This window comes from Phalangium opilio, unplaced genomic scaffold (assembly GCF_054372755.1).
Source record: "Phalangium opilio isolate 3A_F unplaced genomic scaffold, DU_Popi_V2 ptg000060l_1, whole genome shotgun sequence".
NCBI lineage: Eukaryota > Metazoa > Arthropoda > Arachnida > Opiliones > Phalangiidae > Phalangium > Phalangium opilio.
Window position 1 is genome coordinate 9,799,807 of NW_028324177.1, and position 20,910 is coordinate 9,820,716.

At 37.8% G+C, this 20,910-nt stretch overlaps 1 protein-coding gene across 1 annotated transcript; it reads left to right on the plus strand.

Moving 5' to 3' along the window:
- Nucleotides 1–1,512: 1,512 nt before the first annotated feature.
- LOC149667200 (uncharacterized) lies at nt 1,513–20,905 on the plus strand. Its single transcript, XM_089841697.1, has 28 exons — nt 1,513–1,569; nt 2,040–2,091; nt 2,134–2,389; nt 3,184–3,660; nt 4,416–4,477; nt 5,290–5,438; nt 5,670–5,838; nt 9,196–9,416; nt 9,516–10,044; nt 10,108–11,104; nt 11,200–11,926; nt 12,045–12,381; nt 12,458–12,821; nt 14,263–14,463; nt 14,767–14,902; nt 14,981–15,236; nt 15,546–15,650; nt 15,729–15,939; nt 16,012–16,175; nt 16,356–16,816; nt 16,884–17,003; nt 17,068–17,230; nt 17,311–17,480; nt 19,061–19,489; nt 19,571–19,676; nt 19,751–19,958; nt 20,496–20,629; nt 20,685–20,905. Exons 1-28 carry the CDS (start codon nt 1,513–1,515, stop codon nt 20,846–20,848), a joined length of 7,425 nt encoding a protein of 2,474 aa, XP_089697823.1. The 3' UTR covers nt 20,849–20,905.
- The last annotated feature ends 5 nt before the right edge of the window (nt 20,906–20,910 follow it).

Genomic DNA, 20,910 nt, shown 5'->3' on the forward strand with positions numbered 1-20,910 from the left:
GAAACAATAAAGGAAGGCCATGCATGCAGAAACAATAGCAAGGAATGATGGAAAAAAGAACAATGAAATGTTGAAGTGAAGAATAAAATTCAAAGGACACCGCAGTAACTCTTAATGGTTAAGTGACTTTGCAGCAACCCTCTATCTCAAAAAAATGTCCAAATGAAATTTTCAGAAGGTGGACTATTATACCCTACGTCGAATAGAAACCATTCTTATGACCATTTCTGTGTTCTTCAGTGGAATTGGATGAGCACCATGTTCATGGAAGCAGAAGGCTCTTTGAGGAACCTTCAGCAAAAACTGGAGGAAGGCTATTCAAGAAGCTTGCACCCACCTGCAACAAAAAATAATGTTAATAACATGGTTAATACATTACGAGAACGTACAAAATTTGCAATACGCAGAGCTTCACGTTCTTCTATAACAAGTGGAATATTGTTGAGGAATGCCTTTCATTGTCACCAAGGGAAAGGGTTCTCTGTTGGCGGTGGACATCATTTACCTGCTTTGTGATATGTTATCACATCTTTGTCCTCTCTTGGGCGTGTCACTGATGACCAACAAGGGTACAACCTTCAACTCATAGAGGGAATGTGGCGCCTTTTTCATTTTTTTTAAACATGTTTCATTACTATGTATAATTCATTACAATAACTACAAATAAATCTTACCAATGTTAGAACATATAAATGTAATTACAACTTCAAAAGTTGAAGATAAATTACACAGGAATGAAACAATTACTGTTTCACCATTACCAATAAAACTACTGACACGAAAATCTGTGTGCCCTTCACGTTATGCCTTCATTACGCTTAGGTAGTTGTGGTTCGATGTTATCAAAGCAACAACATGGAAACAGGGAAAGATTTGACGTTTAATACTTAATTCGACAATTACAATTGGTTTTTAATTTTTTATACAAATAGGCCTATGTCAAGCACATTATTTACGTGAAAATATATAACTTACTCAACGTTAAACGATGTTACCTTAACAAGCGGCTGTCTCAAATACGTTGACGTCATTTAAAATTAAAAAAGAGCAGACGGCACGAAATTACTATTCAGTTCATATGATAGGTGGCGTTAATAGCTTAAACGTTTCCGGTGAAAGGTTGCAGCACTGACCTTTGGCGACAAATTTACACTGTACACTGACCTTACACCAAAATTTGGTTCAACTTGAAACTCAAACTGAACTGAATTCAAAGGCTTATTTTTGCCGGTTGAACCTCCAATCACTGAGCCAAGGCAAGTAACGTCATCGGTAGACGTAGCCAATTAAAAGGCCAAGGGCAATGGTTGACGGTACAACCAGCGAGCCAAGGGCAGAAGGAGGAGCTTAACTTTTCTGCAGAATACGGCCGCCGGTTTTTTTTCAAATCAATTATTGAGGCTGTTACCTTTGACCCCGTTTTAAGTTAAACTCGACGAACGTCGATTTGGGCGGCCTGGCATATTTAGTAATCTTGTTATTATGATTCAACACCTCGTTATAGATCAAAAAATGAAGTATAAAGTTCTGGTTATAATTATAAAAAAATTTATAGCCATTTTATTTCAGGTAAGAAATTAATAAATATTTGAGGAAATGGTCTACAGAATGCCTACTTTCTGAGGGTGCTTTTGCATTTTTTCTATCTACTGTAGATTAGGAGATATAAGCCTTTATAAAAATATTTATTTATGCATATTTTTTTTAAATTAGGTTCGAACCGAAAGTGTGACTTTGTTACTGACAACAATGCCTTCTTAAACCTTAACCTAAATCAATCATTTAGTGAAAATCCCCACTGTGGTAAGCCTTTCTTTATATTTAATTTAAAATTAGTTAAAATCATTTAATATTAAATATCCACAGACGACTATAAATTAATTATAAAACACTTAGGTCTATTAAAATTTTTCGTTAAAAGGGTATTACCCCTCGAATAAATCTTACCTTGTGAAAAGGGATAGGGTTAAACTTTAAAACGAAGGTCGTTGTGTCGTATTTATTTTGTATTTAAGACCACCTTTTTTTTACCCCAATAGCGTCGAGTCATGTTGAAAATGCGACATTACCAGCAGCTGCTTTACCAAATGAGTGAGTGTTTTATTATGTTTTATAAAAATTGATTAACCTTAGGTGGAAGTTGGAACCGATACAAGGCTTCTCGTTTAACAAATCCTCGGCGCTGGCTGGCTCCTTCTTTCGAAATTTATAATTATTTAACCTTTAATTCCGATTTTCTTTTGAGGCCTAATTCCTTAAGTGCCCATCGAGAAACTCCTCCGCCGAAGTGTAATTCCGAAGTCGGCAACGACGTCATGAGTGATCAGACACTTAACATTTATGGAGTTGAATCGACGAGTTCAAATTCCACCACCGCTAATAATAATAGGTCAGTCTTCATTTTATTTTGTTTTTAATTATTATTTTTTTTCGTTTTATTTTATAATGTTTACTTATCGGATTCAAATTTAATTAAAATTATAATTGAATACTTATTCTAAAAGAAAACATTTCGTTCTACGTTCTATTTTTAATTTTGCCAGCAATTAAACACCTTCATTAGATCAAGATTAATAACCAAAATAATTTAAGTTTTCATTTATTTAAACTATTATTTATTTCTTTCGATTTTTGCGTTTTATTTTATAATGTTTACCTATTGGATTCAAATTTAATTTAATTTATAATTAAGTATGCGTTCTAAAAGTACACATATCGCTCTCTACTCAATTAAACACCTTAATTAGAGCAGGATTAATTACAAAAATAAATAGGGTTTCGGCCGGTGATATTTTTGAAAAATATTAATTTCATATTCAGATTTGTACCTCAGTATAATTTAAATACATATTTAGAAAGTAAAATTTTTGCTCTACAAGTGCACGTTGACGACAAATTGATACCTTAATTAGAACCGGAGTAATTAGCAAAGAGAAAGTAATTACGAAGTGTTTTAGATATTGTGATATATACGAAAAACTAATATTACGTTCAGATTTATACATCAATTCAATTTAAATATATATTTAGTAAATAGCTCAACAAATTAATTAAATCTTGATAAATTAGCTATAAAATTATTGTCCTCCCAGTTGATATGAAATGATAACCTTTATCCAAGTCCAGACTCGTGGTAGACGGCAATTGTTAAGATATTTCCTTCTTCTTCTTGGTCTTGTATAGATTTATTTCGAACAACAGTCCCGCGTCGATTTTAGGAAGTTCAAACCATTTGGTTTTGAACATGCCCCGTTCGGACAGCATGCCAAGTACCTTATCCTCGGTTAACCCTGACCGGGTAGCCAAGATCAAAGAGGAACGTCGTAAATTACACCAAGCTCGTTTCAACGAAGCCAAAATAAAGTTTGAACCCGAAACGAACGCCTTGAGTACCGAGCCCCAATTTTTCAGACATTCCTTGAGACAATCGAATAAAACAACGGCTTCGGATATCGATGGAGGTGTCCAACAACAACAGGAACAACAATATCAAGATACTACAACCGCCGAAAGTGCCTTTTTATCGAGTCAACAACTGCCTTCTTCTAAACGTAGAATTATCAAAAGAGAGCCGAATGAAAGCTCCGATACTGGTACAATACCGCCGACCAACAATGCGTCTATCAACCCTGGATTAGTTAGGTCAACACGGGCGTCTAAGTGAGTCCAATTTGAATTTTTGCAAATATTTAGAATGGATGCCGGGTTAAATTGAATCAGTTCATGGGTGCGAGTTTAGGCTTTAGAGGCGGAGGGCCTAATTTTTTTTGTATTATATTTTACAAAGAAACAAATTGAGGTTAATTTGGTCTCGACCCCCTGCGCTGAAGCGTGCCTGTTTTTGTTAATTCCTGTTCTGTTATTATTTCATTTTCATTTTGAAATTATTTCAAAGAAAATGAATCAGTTGAATGGAAGAAATTTCTTTTTAATCAACTTTCTTTTAAGCAAATAATACTCTTTTTTCCATTTATTTTATTTTTATTATGAGTGGGTTAGTTATTCGAGACCACAAATACTGAACTTTTTAATTTTTATTTACCAAGAAGTGATATCTAGTTTATTAGGGCGAAGGTAGAGGATACTTAAGTATTCACGCGCGCGCCATAGTTCCAGTCCCTCGTTTCAAAATACAAAAAGGGGGGGGGTAAAAGGAGGCCGGGCTATTTCGCCCCACCTCAGTCGGATAATAGAAGTAATTTTTTTCATTCGCATCGCGCTGACTTGAGTTTTAAAGAACCAATGAGATGCTGGTTGTTATAATTTAGAGGCGGGGATTAACTCCGGACCTACGTGCGTTTGGACTGGAGATAAAGCTGGGTTATTAATGTGGCGCGAATTTATACCTTCTCCCTAATTAACTAGATATCGCTTCTTGATTTTACTTTATAATTTAAGAAGTTATGGGTTTGCAGATTGCGAGTTCAAGCCGCGTCCGCTTCTAGCAACAACGTACCAAAAATCGTAAAACATAATTGTAAGTATGAATATACGTTTTAATATATTATTCGTGAGTTACCTTTAACCTCTGTCCTAAATGAATTTTTTTAAAGAGAAAAAAGAATTAACGCTTTCCTTACAAATTATGTCTTGAATATATTAAATTTCAATTTGAAAGCGGTTATTGCGAGACTGTTTGATTCTGCCTTTTCTCATTCAATCCGAGTTCATCTTACAGGGCTACTTTAGGCGGACCTTGAAAACTTAATTAGATGTGAAACATTAGCTTTTATAAATGTAAAAGTATACGCATTTCTAAGTTACACTTACTAAAGTCCTTCATTGGATGAATGGAAATATTTTTCAACCAACTTTAATTGCTTATATCTTTTGATCTAATAAAGATTTAAAAATTTGAGATTACCGCTAAAAAATGACATTCGGCTAAATATTATCCTGTAGTTTTATTAAAATCATACCTGTAGTATATTCACCGCAATCCAATCAACTTTAGGACCTACGATAATGTTTTTTCTCGAAACTATTGTATTCTTTAAATGATTATATCATTTAATCTATATTACTTAGAGTAAAATAAAAATAGCCGATTAAAGTAGACATTTCATAGTGTAATCTACCCAAATTTGATAAATTTGCTCTTTCAAATAAACTCAGTACAATCGAGTAGACATTAAGTAGACCTTCCCTATATTTTAATTCCTAATTAAAATCCAGAAAAAATTGAAAGCCAAGCAACACAAATAAGATAATTGGCCTCAAATTTTACCAACCAGTTTCAAAATAAGCATGTGTAATTAATAATGACTTAATTGTTTTGTGTTTAAACAGCGGATAGCTTATCTCGTGGTACAGACATCAACGCGTGCTCTCGCGAGATAACAGCATCTGATAGCGATGTCCCTCGCGTTCCCTCATCATCAGCCAATCCTAAGTCAATTACAAACGACTTGAACGATAATCTAACGGCGTCCAAAAATGTAAGTTCTTACAGTATTTCATCCCGTTTCATATGATATGAACATGTCTCGTTGGTCTGCCTCAATATACTATCTTTATCTGTTAACGCGTAATTGCTTTGTTCTCCTCAGACATGTCTTCCTTATTTTAGTATGTCTAGGCCTATTGGTGGCTTATTCTATCCTCGGTTAGGATATTAGTTAGCGAGGCTCGTTTGAAATTAATGGTTATTTATTTTTAATCGTAATAAGATCGCCGGTAGTAGTTCTCTTCCAAAAATTGGTCAAGATGACGTACCCAGTGACGCTTCGGAAGTGTCCAGTTTGGGAAAAGCCAAGGATAAAAGTGGGAAACGAAAGTTAAACTTGAACCGTGCAAATGTACTGGACGAACCTCGACCTATTCCATCTGAAGCTCACGGTAAGAAATATTTCTTATAAATTTTAACTCGTCAGCTGTGCCTTGTTTGAGTTAAAGACGCGTGGGTGTCAAAAGTTGCCTAAACTTCAAGTTGCCAATGTAGAAGTTTGTTTAGAGCCTAGATGATGACACAAGCAACCGGTTGGGGTCCGCTATTATACTCTGTGTTGGCCCTGGTTCATATGAAATAGAAAGCTCTCGTAAGCCTTGCTAGTAGTGCAAAGTGTAATTCGCAACATAAGTTAATAATTTCTTCCAATAAGTTAAACGAGATCAGCTACAAGTTTCTCTCTTATTATCTGCTATTACGAACCTTTTTCTGACGTCACACCATTCTATCTCTTACCTCAGCTCTTGCCATGCAATTTAGAATACCAATATTGACGTCACGTCCCGTAGCTCTTCCCATCTTAATACCACTCTATTGTATTGTTGTTTTTTCAAAATTCAACCTTATTATGTTGTAAAATATAACAGCAGGTTTGATAGACAGTAAACATAAGGATTGACAACGCCAAATGAAATTACATTTAAGTGTTAAAGTTATTAAGATGTTATCATTAACTTATGGTGGTACCAGTTGGCTATTATCCAAGGAACAAAATTAGATTTGGCATCCTCAAAATATAAACTTTCTTTAAAAAAAAACAAAACTGGGAATATCTTTAACACTTCAGTTTAAAAATTGAGAAATTCGGTGGAGCTGCTAACAAGTACGGATGACTCGTCCTAAGTTTAGTTTCAAATACGCTAAGTAATTAACATTAATTATAAAGGTTTAAATGATATTCGAATTGAGGTAAATCTCGTTTCGTTTTATATTATATCATATTGGCAAATTAGCATTTGGAGAAAGTTTTGAAGTAGGGTTGGTACCGGTAATTGGGAACGATTCTAATTGTGAACACTTTTTCTTTAAAATTTTGTAACTAATTTTTGGGCGGCTCAAACTCCTTTTAAAAGGGCTCAATTTGTAGATTGAATATCGAGGATTACGATAAAAATGGTTAGAATATTGTAAGAATACGTGGATGAAAGATACGGACCAATATACGCACCAACTCGGACTGATCAACTTAAGTTGATGTCAATTTTAGGTGTTTCTTAATACAATACCATCGGGGAATAAGCTTTAGCGAGAGTTACAATAATACCACGATAACAAACCTTTAACCATTAGATAGATCACGTTTTTAGCTATAAAATTGATATTAAAATCTGTGGTTTCGATTCGGAATTCGATTCAAATATAGAGTTGGAAAAAACCAAGTAAAAATTGCAAATGTGAACACTACGTTTCAAGGTTAATTAGAATCCTTTTTAAGCTATTTTACTAAAAGATTAAACGTAATAGTGGTGTAAACAAGCTACTTTCGGATACTATTAACTTTAAAATACATCATTGACCCAAAAAATACTCAAATTTCGCGCCTTTAGCAAAGTTATCAATTTAGCCGTAAGAGGGCCGTAGCTACCACTACTTATTGGGCGGGAAAACGGCAAACCGAGTCAGCTGTTACGCTAGGGATTGAATAAAATGTGACTTCTCAACAAATTATTGAGCATTTTGACTCAGGTATTGTTTTTAATTATATTATCCTATTATCACTTATCAAATCTGCGTAAACTTTAATCCAGGTGCATGAATTTAGGCCCTACGTATTGGTAGCTTTTTTCCTAGGGCCTTTTTTATTCCTCCCATTTGATTAGCATTGGTGTTCACATTTGGGTCCCGCGTTCACTATTTAGAGTCAGGGTGTTTACATTTACCGGCGATTGTTCACATTTGGGTTCCTCTAAGGGGTTTAGGAAATAGGATATTGTGCAAAATTTAAAAGGGTTAAAAAGCTGAAAACATAGCGAATTGTGTCTAAAGAATCAAATTTCATGTTCTGAAAGTTTCAGGTGTCTAACGTTAGCGCCACGGAAGTTATTCAAAGATTTTGTAAAAAGTGTTCCCAATTACCAGTACCAACCCTACTTAAGATATAATAAATCTTTATCGTTGGATCAACGTTTTTAGATTAGTTTTATCCTTTTAGCAGTTTTATCCTCTTATCAGTTAGTAAACTTCCTGATCTCGCTGATCTTAGCTAAGGTAACATTTTCCCTAAACCAGCCCGCAATTAATAATACATCAAATAGCTAAACCATGCACATTGTGTAAGTAATGTCGTTCAAGGCTATCCTTGAAAAATCGTATCCCATTTCACCAATCTTTAATAATATAGTAAACCTCGGGCCAAATTTTTGAAAATCACTTAAACATTGACCCAGATTAAAGTTGATTTTATTTTAGAAATTCGGCGTTCAAAATTTCGTTGCAGTAACCTCGGGCCAAATTTTTGAAAATCACTTAAACATTGACCCAGATTAAAGTTGATTTTATTTTAGAAATTCGGCGTTCAAAATTTCGTTGCAAAGTTTCAACGCCTTTAAAATATCGTATTAGTAAACTGCAATATTATTAAGACCTCGGGGTGCAACCAAAACTGATTTATTTCAATACGGCTAAATTGTTTCGGTTCTTTCTCTCTACCTTATGCCGTTCCTAAGTTTGTCCGTCTTTCTGACCCCTCTTAACCTTAATATGAAATATTCTAATTACAAATTATGATGATAGTATTCTTTTTAAAAAAAAACAACAAAAAAAGGTTGTGTTTTTTCGTGGAACTCGAAATTTTAAACGCTGTAAATGTAGGCCAACAACTTCCAAGCTGTAGATGCCGCAGCTAGGTTTGCGGTTTATTTTTTTCAAAACCCGAAGAAGTTTGGTCGGATCTAAAATTAGCGGCGCCAAAAGGGGGACAATTTCCCCTGAAAGACTTAAGTTACTTAAGACTTGTAAGCTGACTTTGTAACTTAAATATGGATTATTAAAGCAGGAAACAAACGAAATTAATTAAAATTATCTTGTCTAAGAATTATAGGGACTTTAATTGTTACTTGATTCTTGTCGTGTGTCAATTTTTAATGGAGATATGGCAAGGGAAAGTTTATAGGGTGGGGTGACGTCGCATAGTTCAAACATAAGTAAATACCCGTTTTAAGTTAAGCAGACTTTAACAAAGGAAATATATAATTTGAAAATAAACACTCTAAATTTTCCCTTTTTCGAATGATGTTTTTAATAAAGTCTGGTACATCCCGTGACTTTGTTGACTTTAATAATAATAATAATTTAATTATTTCTATACTTGTACCTTAACTTCCGGTTTGAAAGATAATATATAATTTAATTTACAGATTGGGTTAGCTATTAACTTAAATTATATTATTGATAAAGTAGAATTCGTGTCCCACGTTAAGTTAATTATTTTAAATTAGTTAGGTATGAGTTCTTAAATTACTTTTCAGAAGCTGCTAGAGTACGCAGTCGCAAAATTCGACGGACAAGTGAATCTTTAAAAACTTCCGGTTCGGATAAGTTAGATAAGCGTGACAATCCATTCGCCAGGTCGGCTTCCTTGAGAGTAAATGACGTTACAAAAACAAACATCACCGAAAGTTTGTCCTTGTTGACAACGCGCGTCGCGTTACAACCAATAAATCGCAAAGGATCCTTCTCAGATTCACCAGTAAGTACTGTTATAATTATTTTCATTTGTATATTGTAGAGACCGACAAATCTTGGCACCAACACCATTTCTTATCTGGTATGTATTTCATTAAAATAGCGCGAAACTTGCGGGAGTTTAACCAAGAAACGAGAGTCCCCGGATAAAACCTTGGGTAGTTTATCGACGAGTAAGAAATCGGCGGACTTAAACAGTTCAAGACGCGTGAAACCAGGGGCCTTGAAGAAACCAGATATACCAGAAGTACTTAAAGTCCAACAACGTCACACTCCCGTTCCCTCACCGACCTCCTTTTTCTCATCGCTCAAAAAAGTGCCAAAGTCAACCCCAAACAAAATAATTGCCCCTAAAGAACCGAAACCCGTCCTAGTAGAATCAATCGTCAAACACGTCCACCAGGGTTCGACGACTTCAACTTCCGTTGAAAGCCAGGGTTCTTTGATAAATTCCACGGATGTACAAGTACTTGAAGATAAAAATAAAGCCATCGAACAAGCCAATTCCTCGAACGACGATATCTTCCCGACGCCACCGGATAGGAGTCGGGATAATACCGTCTCACCTACCCCAACTTCTGGAGTTTTACCAGAAGTCGACAATTTTGTGCGCTTCACTTCAGTACTTAAAGGTATTTGTAATTAAAGACTTGGTGCTAGTTAGCTAGTAATTTTCTTGACTTCGTTCAATGTAGGAAGCTCGAAAGAGGCTTCGTGTTCGTCAAATTCCGTGGTCGAGAAGCTCTCTGAGAATGTTTTAAAGACCCCAATTCTAAAACGACGTAGCATCGATGACGAACCTCGTGATGTTATCTGCAGTAGCATTTTGCGTCCTTTGAGATCTCCACTGGAAGAATCTATACCGGTAGTTGCCCAATCGGAACTGGATAAAAAACCCTCGATCATAAAGAGACGAGGAAGTTCCGAAGAGAAGGAATCATCTGACCAGGCCATCGTCCATCCAATATTGAAGAAACACTCGTTTGAAGAAACAGGAAATTCCGTTAATTCGATACTTGAAAGATACTTAGAAGATTTGGATGTCGTGTCGGGCGCCCAAGTTGACCAAGTACCGAAACCGATACTTGAAAAGAGATATAGCCAAGAGGAATTGGTCGACCTTCCAGGGTTAAGGAACGAACCCAAGAAACCCATTCTAAAGAAGAAAGGCGACGAGGACAATTGGGACGAAAAACCCAAATCAATTTTAAAACCGCGTCGCCGTTTGGACGAACCTTCAACCGCCTTAGATGTCTTAGGACTTAACCGTAAATACGAAAGTTGCCTTCAAGAATCGGCCATCCGCTCCATTTTCAAGAAGTCATTGGGATGTGAAGCCGAAGAGAGTGACGTGGACAACCAATCAAAACCATCCATCTTGAAAAGCAAGAGTTTACTTCCAAGTTCTACCTCGTACCCAAATCAACGCAATTCCGAAGACGCCGTCGTATCGGATTCGTGTATGGTGACCTCGAATCGACCTTCCAATTTAGCCTTTCAAGGTCGAAGAGGTTCCGTCGATACTGATAATAGATATCAAAACCAGTTCCGAACAAATCACAACCAGTCTCCAGTTCAATTTCAACCATTGCCTACCATACTGAAGAGAAAAAACTCAGTCGAAGTTGAACTTGCCTCCAAGGTAGAACCTGATAATTCACTTGGACTGGAAAAGAATCAATCAGCTAAAGGGTAAGTATTCATTGTTGAAGGTGCACTATTACGTCATCTTACAGGATAAGGAATTGTAGGCTAATTTAAAGGCTTGGGTCTCTTTGCTCTCTTAGGGTCTTCCCTCGCCGCGGTGGTTTAAAAGTGACCGACGGTGTCGGACCAGTTCACGTACTTATAGAGCGCTTTAATCGTCGCAGTGCCCAACGCTATCGAACCCAACCCGTAACCCAAGTAGACGTCGAGGAAACTGACAGTTTAGAATCTGTCCAAGCCTTTAGGGCTTTGATTATGAAAAAGGCCTCTTTGGACGTCTTCGAGCAAGGTCAAATCATACCCAAAATAACCCCAGTTGTTCCCACCAGACCCTTGGAACCGGAAGTACTCGGTCTCGTTAAACCCGAGTACCCTAAGCCTTACCGTTTTGATCGCGAGAAAAGGTTCGATAAACGTCAAGACAGACGAAAGAACGCCAGGTACAGAACTCTACCAATCACGGTGGAGGAATTGGCGGAAGCTGAGAAGTCCGAGGAGGGAAGAACCAATCATTCCTCGGAGTCTTCCGATAACCATCAAGAAGGTCAATCTGAAGGGACACAAAGTTCAAGTAGCGACGAATTAAACAAATTGAGCGTAGCAGCCATGGCCTTCTTGTTTCAACAAAAAGCCGAGAAAGTCAAAGCGTCCGCCGAGCCACGAAGACTAAGCGGAAGTGATTCCTCCGTCAGAAATCGATTTCTGAAGAGGCGAAGCTTAACCAGGTCACAAACGCAACCCGTCACCGAAGATGAAGTTTACGAAGCTGCCAAAATCGGCAAGGTTGTGGCGAACATTGATGAAAAGGTAAGATCATTGATCCCCGATTTTACTTATTGCGAGATGCGTTCGGCTTTAGAACACTGTGACGATATTTTGGTTCATGATTTAGATTTTTGATTCCAAATATATAATTTTGACGCAGACTACTTCGAAGGGGGAATTAGCTTCCCCTACTGAAGAACCGTCCAAACTTAGTCTGGTCGAAAAAATGAAGTTATTCACTCAGAAATCGAAGGCGGAAATTGAAGCCGAGAAACCGGAACTAAATCGGGGTCCTTCGATCCGTCGATACAGGGGAAATTCCTCTCGATTCAGGACGCAACCCATAACGACTGAAGAAGTTCAGAAAGCCAGCTGTTTATCCAAAAGTGGTAGCAAAGGCGGTTTGGCCGCCTGCATTTTAAAATCTGCCAAGGAATTATTTTCCAAAAACGATTCGTCCATACCATCGACTCGCGATGTCCAACAAGACCTTAAAAGTAAGCGCCGACCACTTTCCCCCAAGTGAAGTAAGTATATCTGATGTAGTATCTTGTTTTTTTATGGACTTATTAGGTTTGTTTTCAACGCCGACGTCGCAAAACGGGGCCAACGTTGTGGCTTTATCACCGCAGTCGGGCTCTTATCGTTCAAGCGTCGCGAACGAGAAAATTGGCGGGAACTCTCCTAAGACTGTCACCAAAGTAGTCGCGAAACAAGAGGCTAAGATGTCCACTAGCGAGTCTTCTTCCTGTTCGGAAGAGTCCGAAAGCGGCGATGAGAATGACTTGGACGAATCCAAGACGGTCTTGGCTGGAGGACAGAGTCATATCGTCATCAATCAGATGACCGGAAGTAATTCACCGGCCATGCCTAAGAAGATAACGAATTTGGCTGTCCAGAGGAAGTACAATTCTTCAATGCGTCAAAAGGAAGAAAGGTCTGAATTTTACCTTATTGGTTTTATTAAAATATATAAGTTGAAAATGACGTAGTGACGCGCGAAACCAGTACCCCCTTATAAATTTATATCGCGGCCTAGTTAAGTTCAGAGTGACTGCGTCACTTACCCTTAACAGTACTGTTAAGTATATGTATAACACGCGCGTTGTCAGCCCCATAAAGCCGCGTATCTCCATGCAGCGTGAGATATCTCGTGACTCTGACTAGGTAGCCCTAGTAGTACAGCGCCGCGTCACTATATGTCAAGTATTGTTGGGGGGAAATTATTATCTCAACGTAGGCCTAGCTGTGTACTCGTTCATATGATATAATTTATCACTAAATTAACACCTGTATGATAATATAAGTCCGCGATATCTTATCGTCTGCTTCACTACAAGAATAACTCTTCGATATTCAAATAAAACATCTAATATTGTTCTAAGGTGACAATATGGTTGGTTAAGCTAAGAAAACTCGTTTAAATATATTTCAATAAAGATGTGATTCTAAATGAAACATGATTTCGGGTGACCCAATCAAAACGAACCCGCCCGGAACTTATTTTTAAATACCCATTTCTTTTAAATTGATATCACAAACTTTCCTAAATAAATTAATTATTTCAGTGTCTTACTTATTGTTTAATATATCACTTATGTTTGGTAACTTTTTGGGGGACCAATTATTCATTTATGGTGATGTAGCTCAAGGTTTCTGGATTTCAGTAGCGCTTTATTGTATATAGGCCTAGAGTCCCAGTTTTTTTACACGATACATATATGGACCTATCTATAATAATATTAATAATAAATAATAAATAATAAATTTTATACATCGGGTCAGTAATACTTCAAGCGCGTCTAACACCGCACCGAATCGCCTCGCGACGAGTGTTGTTAGTGTTGCTTAACGCGTAACTTAATTTTAAATTTCACAAATTTGCGCAATTAAATCTGATCTAATCAAGGAAAATTGAGTAAGACTTTGGTTTTTATTTTTACCTTTATTTTAAGTAAGAATTTTAGGGTAAATTTTTTTGTAGGGAAAAATTGGCTTGTTTTTACGCATTTGAAAACGATTACAACTTTGGGAATTTTGAAATATTTTCGTTCGATATAATCGGACTTGTTATTTACGCTTCAATGAATTTAATGACTGGGCATCTAGACGTTAGACGTTATCGTTCCAACATAGTTGCAAAATATTATTATTACGAACTTGTATATTGAAATGGCTGGCGTAGGTGTCTCGTTTCTTTTTTATTTAAAACTAAGTGTGGAACCACCAAAAGGGGCAGTGTCTTTATAAACGGTGTAAAGCGGCCCACGTGCCGTTAATGCCACGTACTTGAAGGACAGCCCTTTAGTTTAAATCGTAGACACGGTTGATTTTTTTACCATGCTGCATTCAACATCAGTTGTCTTTAAAAGCTTCAGGAAATCGCTGGAAAATCAAAATACGGAAAGAGAGGAAGTTGAGGTCACCAAAGGGAGGTCGTTTAGTTCCTCGGATACCCTTAAGTCCAAGTACAGTTCGAAGGATGAAAAGAAACAAGGACGCCAACGGAGTCTGACTCAACCCGTGCTGATGGCCGCTGACCTTGAAAAGGATGCCAAGAAAGGAATCATCGCGGATAGGTAGGAACACTGAAACCCCCCTTGACCCTGTTGACCTTTTCACCAACTTTTCGCCGAAACTTTCTTCTGTTATTTCGGCTTATCAATTTGTAATGTTCCATTGCGAATGTATCTTTTTTATTTAAAAAATTTCCCCTCTTTATTATTATTTGTTAAAAAAACAAAACCAAAACAAAGCCGTTTTCTATTGTTTTTTGCGGCAATGCTTTTTCCTTTTAACGTAAATGTGCTGTTGCCTAATTAATTTGCAACAATTCAGTCTTGAAGTATGGGTCACCGTTTTTTCGCGCCATTTCTTTACAGATTAGCGGCTTTGCAGCGCAGTGGAACCGAAGATTGGCAGAAACGAATTTGCGAGGTTAAACCCGAAACGCCAAAGGCCGTGGCGCCAATTCCTAATCCACTTCGAGATGAACAAACGCCAAGTACTCCAACTTCGGTAAGTTTTATATATTTTTATATATACTCTGGCTTTCTTTTCTGTCCCGTGACAATTTCTACCGACATATCGTGACAGATTGAGAAGTCGGCTAGTATCTTAGCTTTGAAAAGTAAATTAGAGGAATCTGACACTCAATGGAAACAAAGGGTTGAAGAGAAAGACGCGGTCAAGTTCACAGTGGCCGGGAAAATGGGGCATCCTTTAGCTACCGTCCAAACGCCGGGTATCGAAGGTAGTACACCCGGAAGTCGAGTGCAAACTCCTCACACCACTACGGTGCTTGACCGCAAGAAAAAGATGCCAACGCCAATGGCCTTCTCTAGTTCCAAAGGTAAGGATTTCATATTAAAACCCACCAACAAAGTTGTTAGGTAAATACGCGTCCTTTACTTCCCCGGCTCGTCTCGCTTTAAATGGTGTTTTGAAATTTCGAATGGCCTTCACGTAGGCTCGTCTCTCCCTCCCTCGTGAAATTTCGAATGACCTTGACGTAGGCTTCTCTCCCCCTCACGAAATTTCGAATGGCCTTGATTCGTGAATACCGTGGTTTTTATATCGACAAAGCGCTTTCTGTTTTCTCATCCCCAATAATGTTTACGAGATTCAGATTAGAGTCTGTCTTTCTTCTTAAATAATTTAGCGAAAAACACCAATGATTTCGATGGTATTAGCAGCTCTGTTAAAGGTCTTCCTCAGGGGATATCGCCTCTAGTTAAAAGCAAGTCCATGCCCGTTGCCTTAAAAGGTAATGTCAACCTCAAATGTGGTTTCCCAACCATTTCTTAATAATTATGTCATCTCAATTCTCGAATGTGGTTGACAGATTTATCATCGGACGACGATAGTTTCTCGGACGAAACTGATTCTCCTAGTTCGCGTGTCTTAGTGCCAAAAGCGGATAACGAGACGTTTAGCTCTTTTTTCGATTCCCGGCTGGTCCAGAGAATCCAAGTGGACAGGAGCGCGACCACGTCGCAAACACTCGTCATTAGCGAAGACGTCTTTAAAGAAGTCGCTTCGCAATCCCATCAAATGTAAGCGTACTTATTTAATTAGCGCATTTAGCGAGGAATGCCGACGCTCAGAACTACGAATGGCTTATATAGGCTGGTCCAGAAAAGGACGGTCCAAAAGCAACGCAGAAAACACGCGGCCACTACGCGTAATCCAATCAAAGCGTTGGCTTCCAGAACCGATCTACAGCAAGAGTACACGGAAGTTAAAAGCGGAATTGCCGAGAAGGAAGTGAAAAGACTTCAAATTGAGCAACGTAAGTAATTATTAAAATGTTATTTCCGGTAATTGAACGAATACTAGGTCAATTTTAAAGTTAAAACGTGGCTAACTTTGAAGGTATATCAATTAAGATTTTTTCAAATTTAAGTCTTATTAAAACGCTACCAGGGACCGTTAACATTTTTAATCAAGTGTGATAAATGGTACTTATTAGTGGCCAAGTCTTCCAGCAAGAGCCTCTCGGCTTTAGCCGGTTTAGCCAGTACGGAAGACTTCAAGTCCATCTCCTTACGCAAAGGAACGATAGAAGCGAGCCCATTACTACCTCACAGCGACGTCATGTTGGTTCAAGTCAAAGGTCGACGTCACGTTCAAACGAGACTAGTGGAAGCCACGTCCGCTTCGGTCAATTCCGGCGATAGCTACGTTTTAATCACGCCCGAGAAAATCATCTGTTACGTCGGCGAATTCACGAACGTGATCGAACGTGCCAAAGTAACGGAAGTGGCCTCCGTTATTCAACAAAAGAAAGATCTGTGCTTCAAAGGAAACGCGGAAGTAATTTTAATTGATAACGAAAAAAATGCCGATCAAAAACAAGTCGCAGAATTTTTTGAATTACTCGGAACTGATTCCAAAATACCATCAAATGCTGGTCCACCTCACGAAGACGAGGTAAGACAAATAGGTTTTATCAAAGGATAGCTTATACAAATAACCGATTAAAATCCGGAAACGATAGATTTACGAAACGGAAGTAATCAGTACGAACAAGGTATACACTTTAAAAGACGACGCCTTAGTTCCTCTCGAAGGCGTTTGGGGTCGCTTGCCTAAAATTGAAATTCTGGACTCACAGGAGGTAAGAGCCAAAGGAAATTGAAGCATTTAGGCTTAATTACAATTAATTTTATTTTTATTATCAGATCGCGGTATTTGATTTTGGCAGCGAGTTCTACGTTTGGAATGGCAAACAAGCTCCATTTGACAAACGAAAGAGCGTGGGGCGATTGGCCAAAGAATTATTTGATCAAGGATACGATTATTCAGAGTGTGATATAAACCCTTTGTGCCCCAGAATACCAAGTGGTAAGCCCCCATTCATATTCTTGTTCAAATTAATATAATAGTTAGAATATTTAAGCCTAACGCGGCACTAATTTTAACAGAGGATTTCACGCCAACGTTAGCCGATAAGTCGTCAAGTCGGCCATCTTGGGTTGTTTTCGCCAAAATTAACCAACACATGGAACCCGTTCTCTTCAGGGAAAAGTTCTCGGATTGGCCAGATTTGACCCGGATTATCAAGGTTAAAGGTCAAGACGAAGAATGTAACAAGGTAATTAACGAATGTAATCATGATAAGGTGGTGGTGGAGGTTAATTCCGAGAAAGGCTCTTCTGATGAAGATAATCTCGCGGTCAAGTTACGTAATAACAGAATACAATTAAGTCAATTACTTAAAAGTAATGATGAAATGGCCAGAATTAAAAGCGAAAAACTTGAGGCTCGGTTAGATGAAATTAAGAATAAACACGCTAAACCTAAATCGGAGGAGGTTAAGCCTAAAGATGAAGGGATTAGGGCAAAACTCGGGGATGTTCTCGCGAAAGATGAAGCTAAGCCTAAAATTCAGAAAGGCGTTAAGCCTAAGGTACATGACGCGGCGAAATATAAATGCGTTGAAAATTCTAAGCCTAATTCTTATGAAGAAATTAGGGCTTAATTAGAAGATGTTCTTACGAAAGATAAGCTAAGCCTAATGATAGAATTAGGAGTAAATTAGAAGATGTTCTTAAAGATAAAGTTAAGCCTAGAGATAAAGGTATTAGGTCTAAATTAGATAATCTTCTTACGAAAGATAAAGCTAAGCATAATGATGAAGGAATTAGGTCTAAATTAGATAATCTTCTTACAAAAGATAGAGCTAAGCCTAAAGAACATGACGCGGCAAAATCTAAAAGCGATCATAATACTAAGCCTTAATATGAGGATGTTAAACCTAAAAATTAAGAAATTAAGGCTAAACTTGAGGATATTCTTACGAAAGATAAGGCTAAGCCTAAAGTGGATGACGCAACAAAATCTAAAGGTGATGAGAATACTAAGCCAAAATCTAAAATTGAAAAGGAAGTCAGTAAAAGTAGCGAAAGCGATAACTCTTCGGAAACTAGCGAATCTAGTGATAGTGAAGAAAGTAGTTCATAATTTTACAACCAAGGCTTAACGCTTAATTTATTCTGTCACCAAATATCATAGCGTTTTTACTGCTTTGTAAAAATACTTCAAAATAATTAAATTAGATAACCTCTTTGGTATATATTCCAAAATAAAACGTGATATTTATATTGCAGTAGTTTTAACCCAAAGTATTTGGCTATAAACCCCTCTAAAGTCCTTATACTTTTGCTTTATTATATACTTTTGGTATCTTTGTTTTCTATCTCTGTATGTCTATACTATTTCTGCTTTTTTCACTTTCTTTTAAGTTTTCTTAAACTTGAAATGTATTTCTTTCTTTCTATGAGAGGGGGGCGGGCAGAAAACACTTTTTGTTTTTAAAGTTATATAAATCTCAATTTGAAATACACGAGATTAAGGATGGACTTCATTTTAATTAGTCTATTTAAAAAATAAGGCACGCTGTAGTTCTAATTTAATTTAATAACTTTATTTAATATACTAATTAATTAATGTCGCTTTTTTGTATTTGTTATGTCTAAAGCCTTTCTTGTTTTTAAAGCTTACGTCTTCGCGGCCATGTTGTTTGCAAACGCAATTTTAGACTTTTTAAAAAGTAGGCTTAACAAAAATGAAATCAAGTAGCTAGCCAAGGCTTAACGAACGTATCTCTATTCTAACCATAAAATAGCTTTATTAACATTTTCATTAACCAAACCTTTTGGCCGCCCATAAAAGACGGAATCCATCGCGGACTTGAAAGCTTTTGACGCCCGCGAAATGTTCAATTGGCAACCGGAAGAACCGGACTTGTGTTTGGAAGCGAGTCATCTAGGCCGAGGCTTAGAGTATTACGACGAGGAGGAACGGAGAAACTTTGAAATTGTCACGAAATCTGTCGACGTTTGGCACATATTGGAATACGAACGCCAGCGACTGGTCCCCGAGAGCCACGGACAGTTCCATTGCGGTGACACTTACGTCGTACGATGGAATTACACCTTGATGCATATTGGTCGCGATTTTCACGGGAACGTTTCTAAACATTCTTTCACGGGTCGAAGTCGTTGTGCCTATTTCTTTTGGCAAGGAAAGAATTCTAGAATCACCGAGAAAGGCGCCTCTGCTCTCATGACCGTTGAGCTTGACGAAGAACGAGGTCCTCAAGTAAGTACTCGCGAGTTCCTACTCTATTCATTTTGCCACCGCGTGTATTCATCCGCGTTTTGTTTGCCTTTAACAAATAAGGTTCGAGTGGTCCAAGGGAAAGAATCGCCGTGTTTTTTAAACGTGTTTGAAGGTCGAATGGTGGTGTACTTGGGCGAACGGGAATGCGCCGAAACTAACACTCCAGGTAAATATCGGGTCATTGCGTGTTGAAGTTCGTTACGTAAGTATACGTATTGAGGGACGATCTATTTTGTTCAGGACCTTGGAAATTGTTTATGGTTCGTGGTGAATTTCCGTCCGAGGCTACGCTAGTCGAGGTCAACAATGGCTGTCAATCGCTGAGAAGTCGAGGCAGTTTCGTATTGGTCAATGTCCAAACTGGAATTATATTTCAATGGCACGGTTCCAAGTGTCACGGGAAAACCAAGAAAGTTGCCGATAAGGCCGTGGAAAACATTTTGGACAAGTAAGTTGATATTTTAATAATAAAAGTCATCTTCTTCCTCCGACCGATCTTATTCTCTTATCAGGCCACGTTGCTATATTATTTGTTAAATTGCGCGTAATTAAACAAGGGCTAATTAATTAATGTGTTCACGAAGCACTTATCTGACGTTAGTGTAAATTTTAAAAGATTTTTCCGTGAGGGAGACGAGGTATACCTAATTTTGTATTTCCCCGTCATTAACTCGTTTTTGCAATCAAATGTCAAACCCTAAATACGCTCTAAATCTAAAATTTGGAGTGCGGACTTACAGGGGTAAAACTAATAATGTATTTCCTAAGGGCCCCTGTAGAACGTTTACCCGCAATACACCGGTGTACGATGTTTATAATTTGTTATAAAATCTTATTTTACGAACTTCTGTACTAATTGAATCGGTTTTAGGATTAAATTTGAAACCCTATTTACGCTTCAAGATAGGAAATGAAGGGTTTAGGAATTAGTGGAAATTATAACACACTAGCGAGTCGTTTAGTATAGATGAACGCATTTTACTAGACCGGAAGAAATGATGTTCTCGCAGCACTTGGAAAAGTTTGTCATCAAGGTGACAGAGGAGGGACAAGAAACGAAGGAATACTGGTCGGCCATTGGTGGAAAGAAAAGGAGGAACTATTTTTCACTGTCTAAAAGTAACTATACGTGCGCCTTAGCTTAGTCCTGTAGGTTAATGTCCACCCCAATTAGGCATTCTGTCTTACGACTACACTCCGCGACTCTTTCGAATGACGAGTATCAACGGAGTGTTCGAAGCCAGCGAGATATTTTGTTCTTACGGGACGACGAAGCACGCGTGCGCTTATCCCTTTTTACAGAGTGACATTTACGGAGTACCCCAGCCTGGTACGTAGCCGATTGAAGAAGCTCTCATGGGCCAGGGGCAAAATTGATTGTTTCGTTTTGTTTCAGCATT

Bases quoted from the DNA above. Each gene is read 5' to 3' on its own strand.
- LOC149667200 (XM_089841697.1), top strand. From the start codon at position 1,513: ATGAAGTATAAAGTTCTGGTTATAATTATAAAAAAATTTATAGCCATT. The intron at 3,661-4,415 runs GTGAGTCCAATT...ATGGGTTTGCAG, and splicing joins AGGTCAACACGGGCGTCTAA to ATTGCGAGTTCAAGCCGCGT. The intron at 20,630-20,684 runs GTAACTATACGT...CACCCCAATTAG, and splicing joins CTATTTTTCACTGTCTAAAA to GCATTCTGTCTTACGACTAC.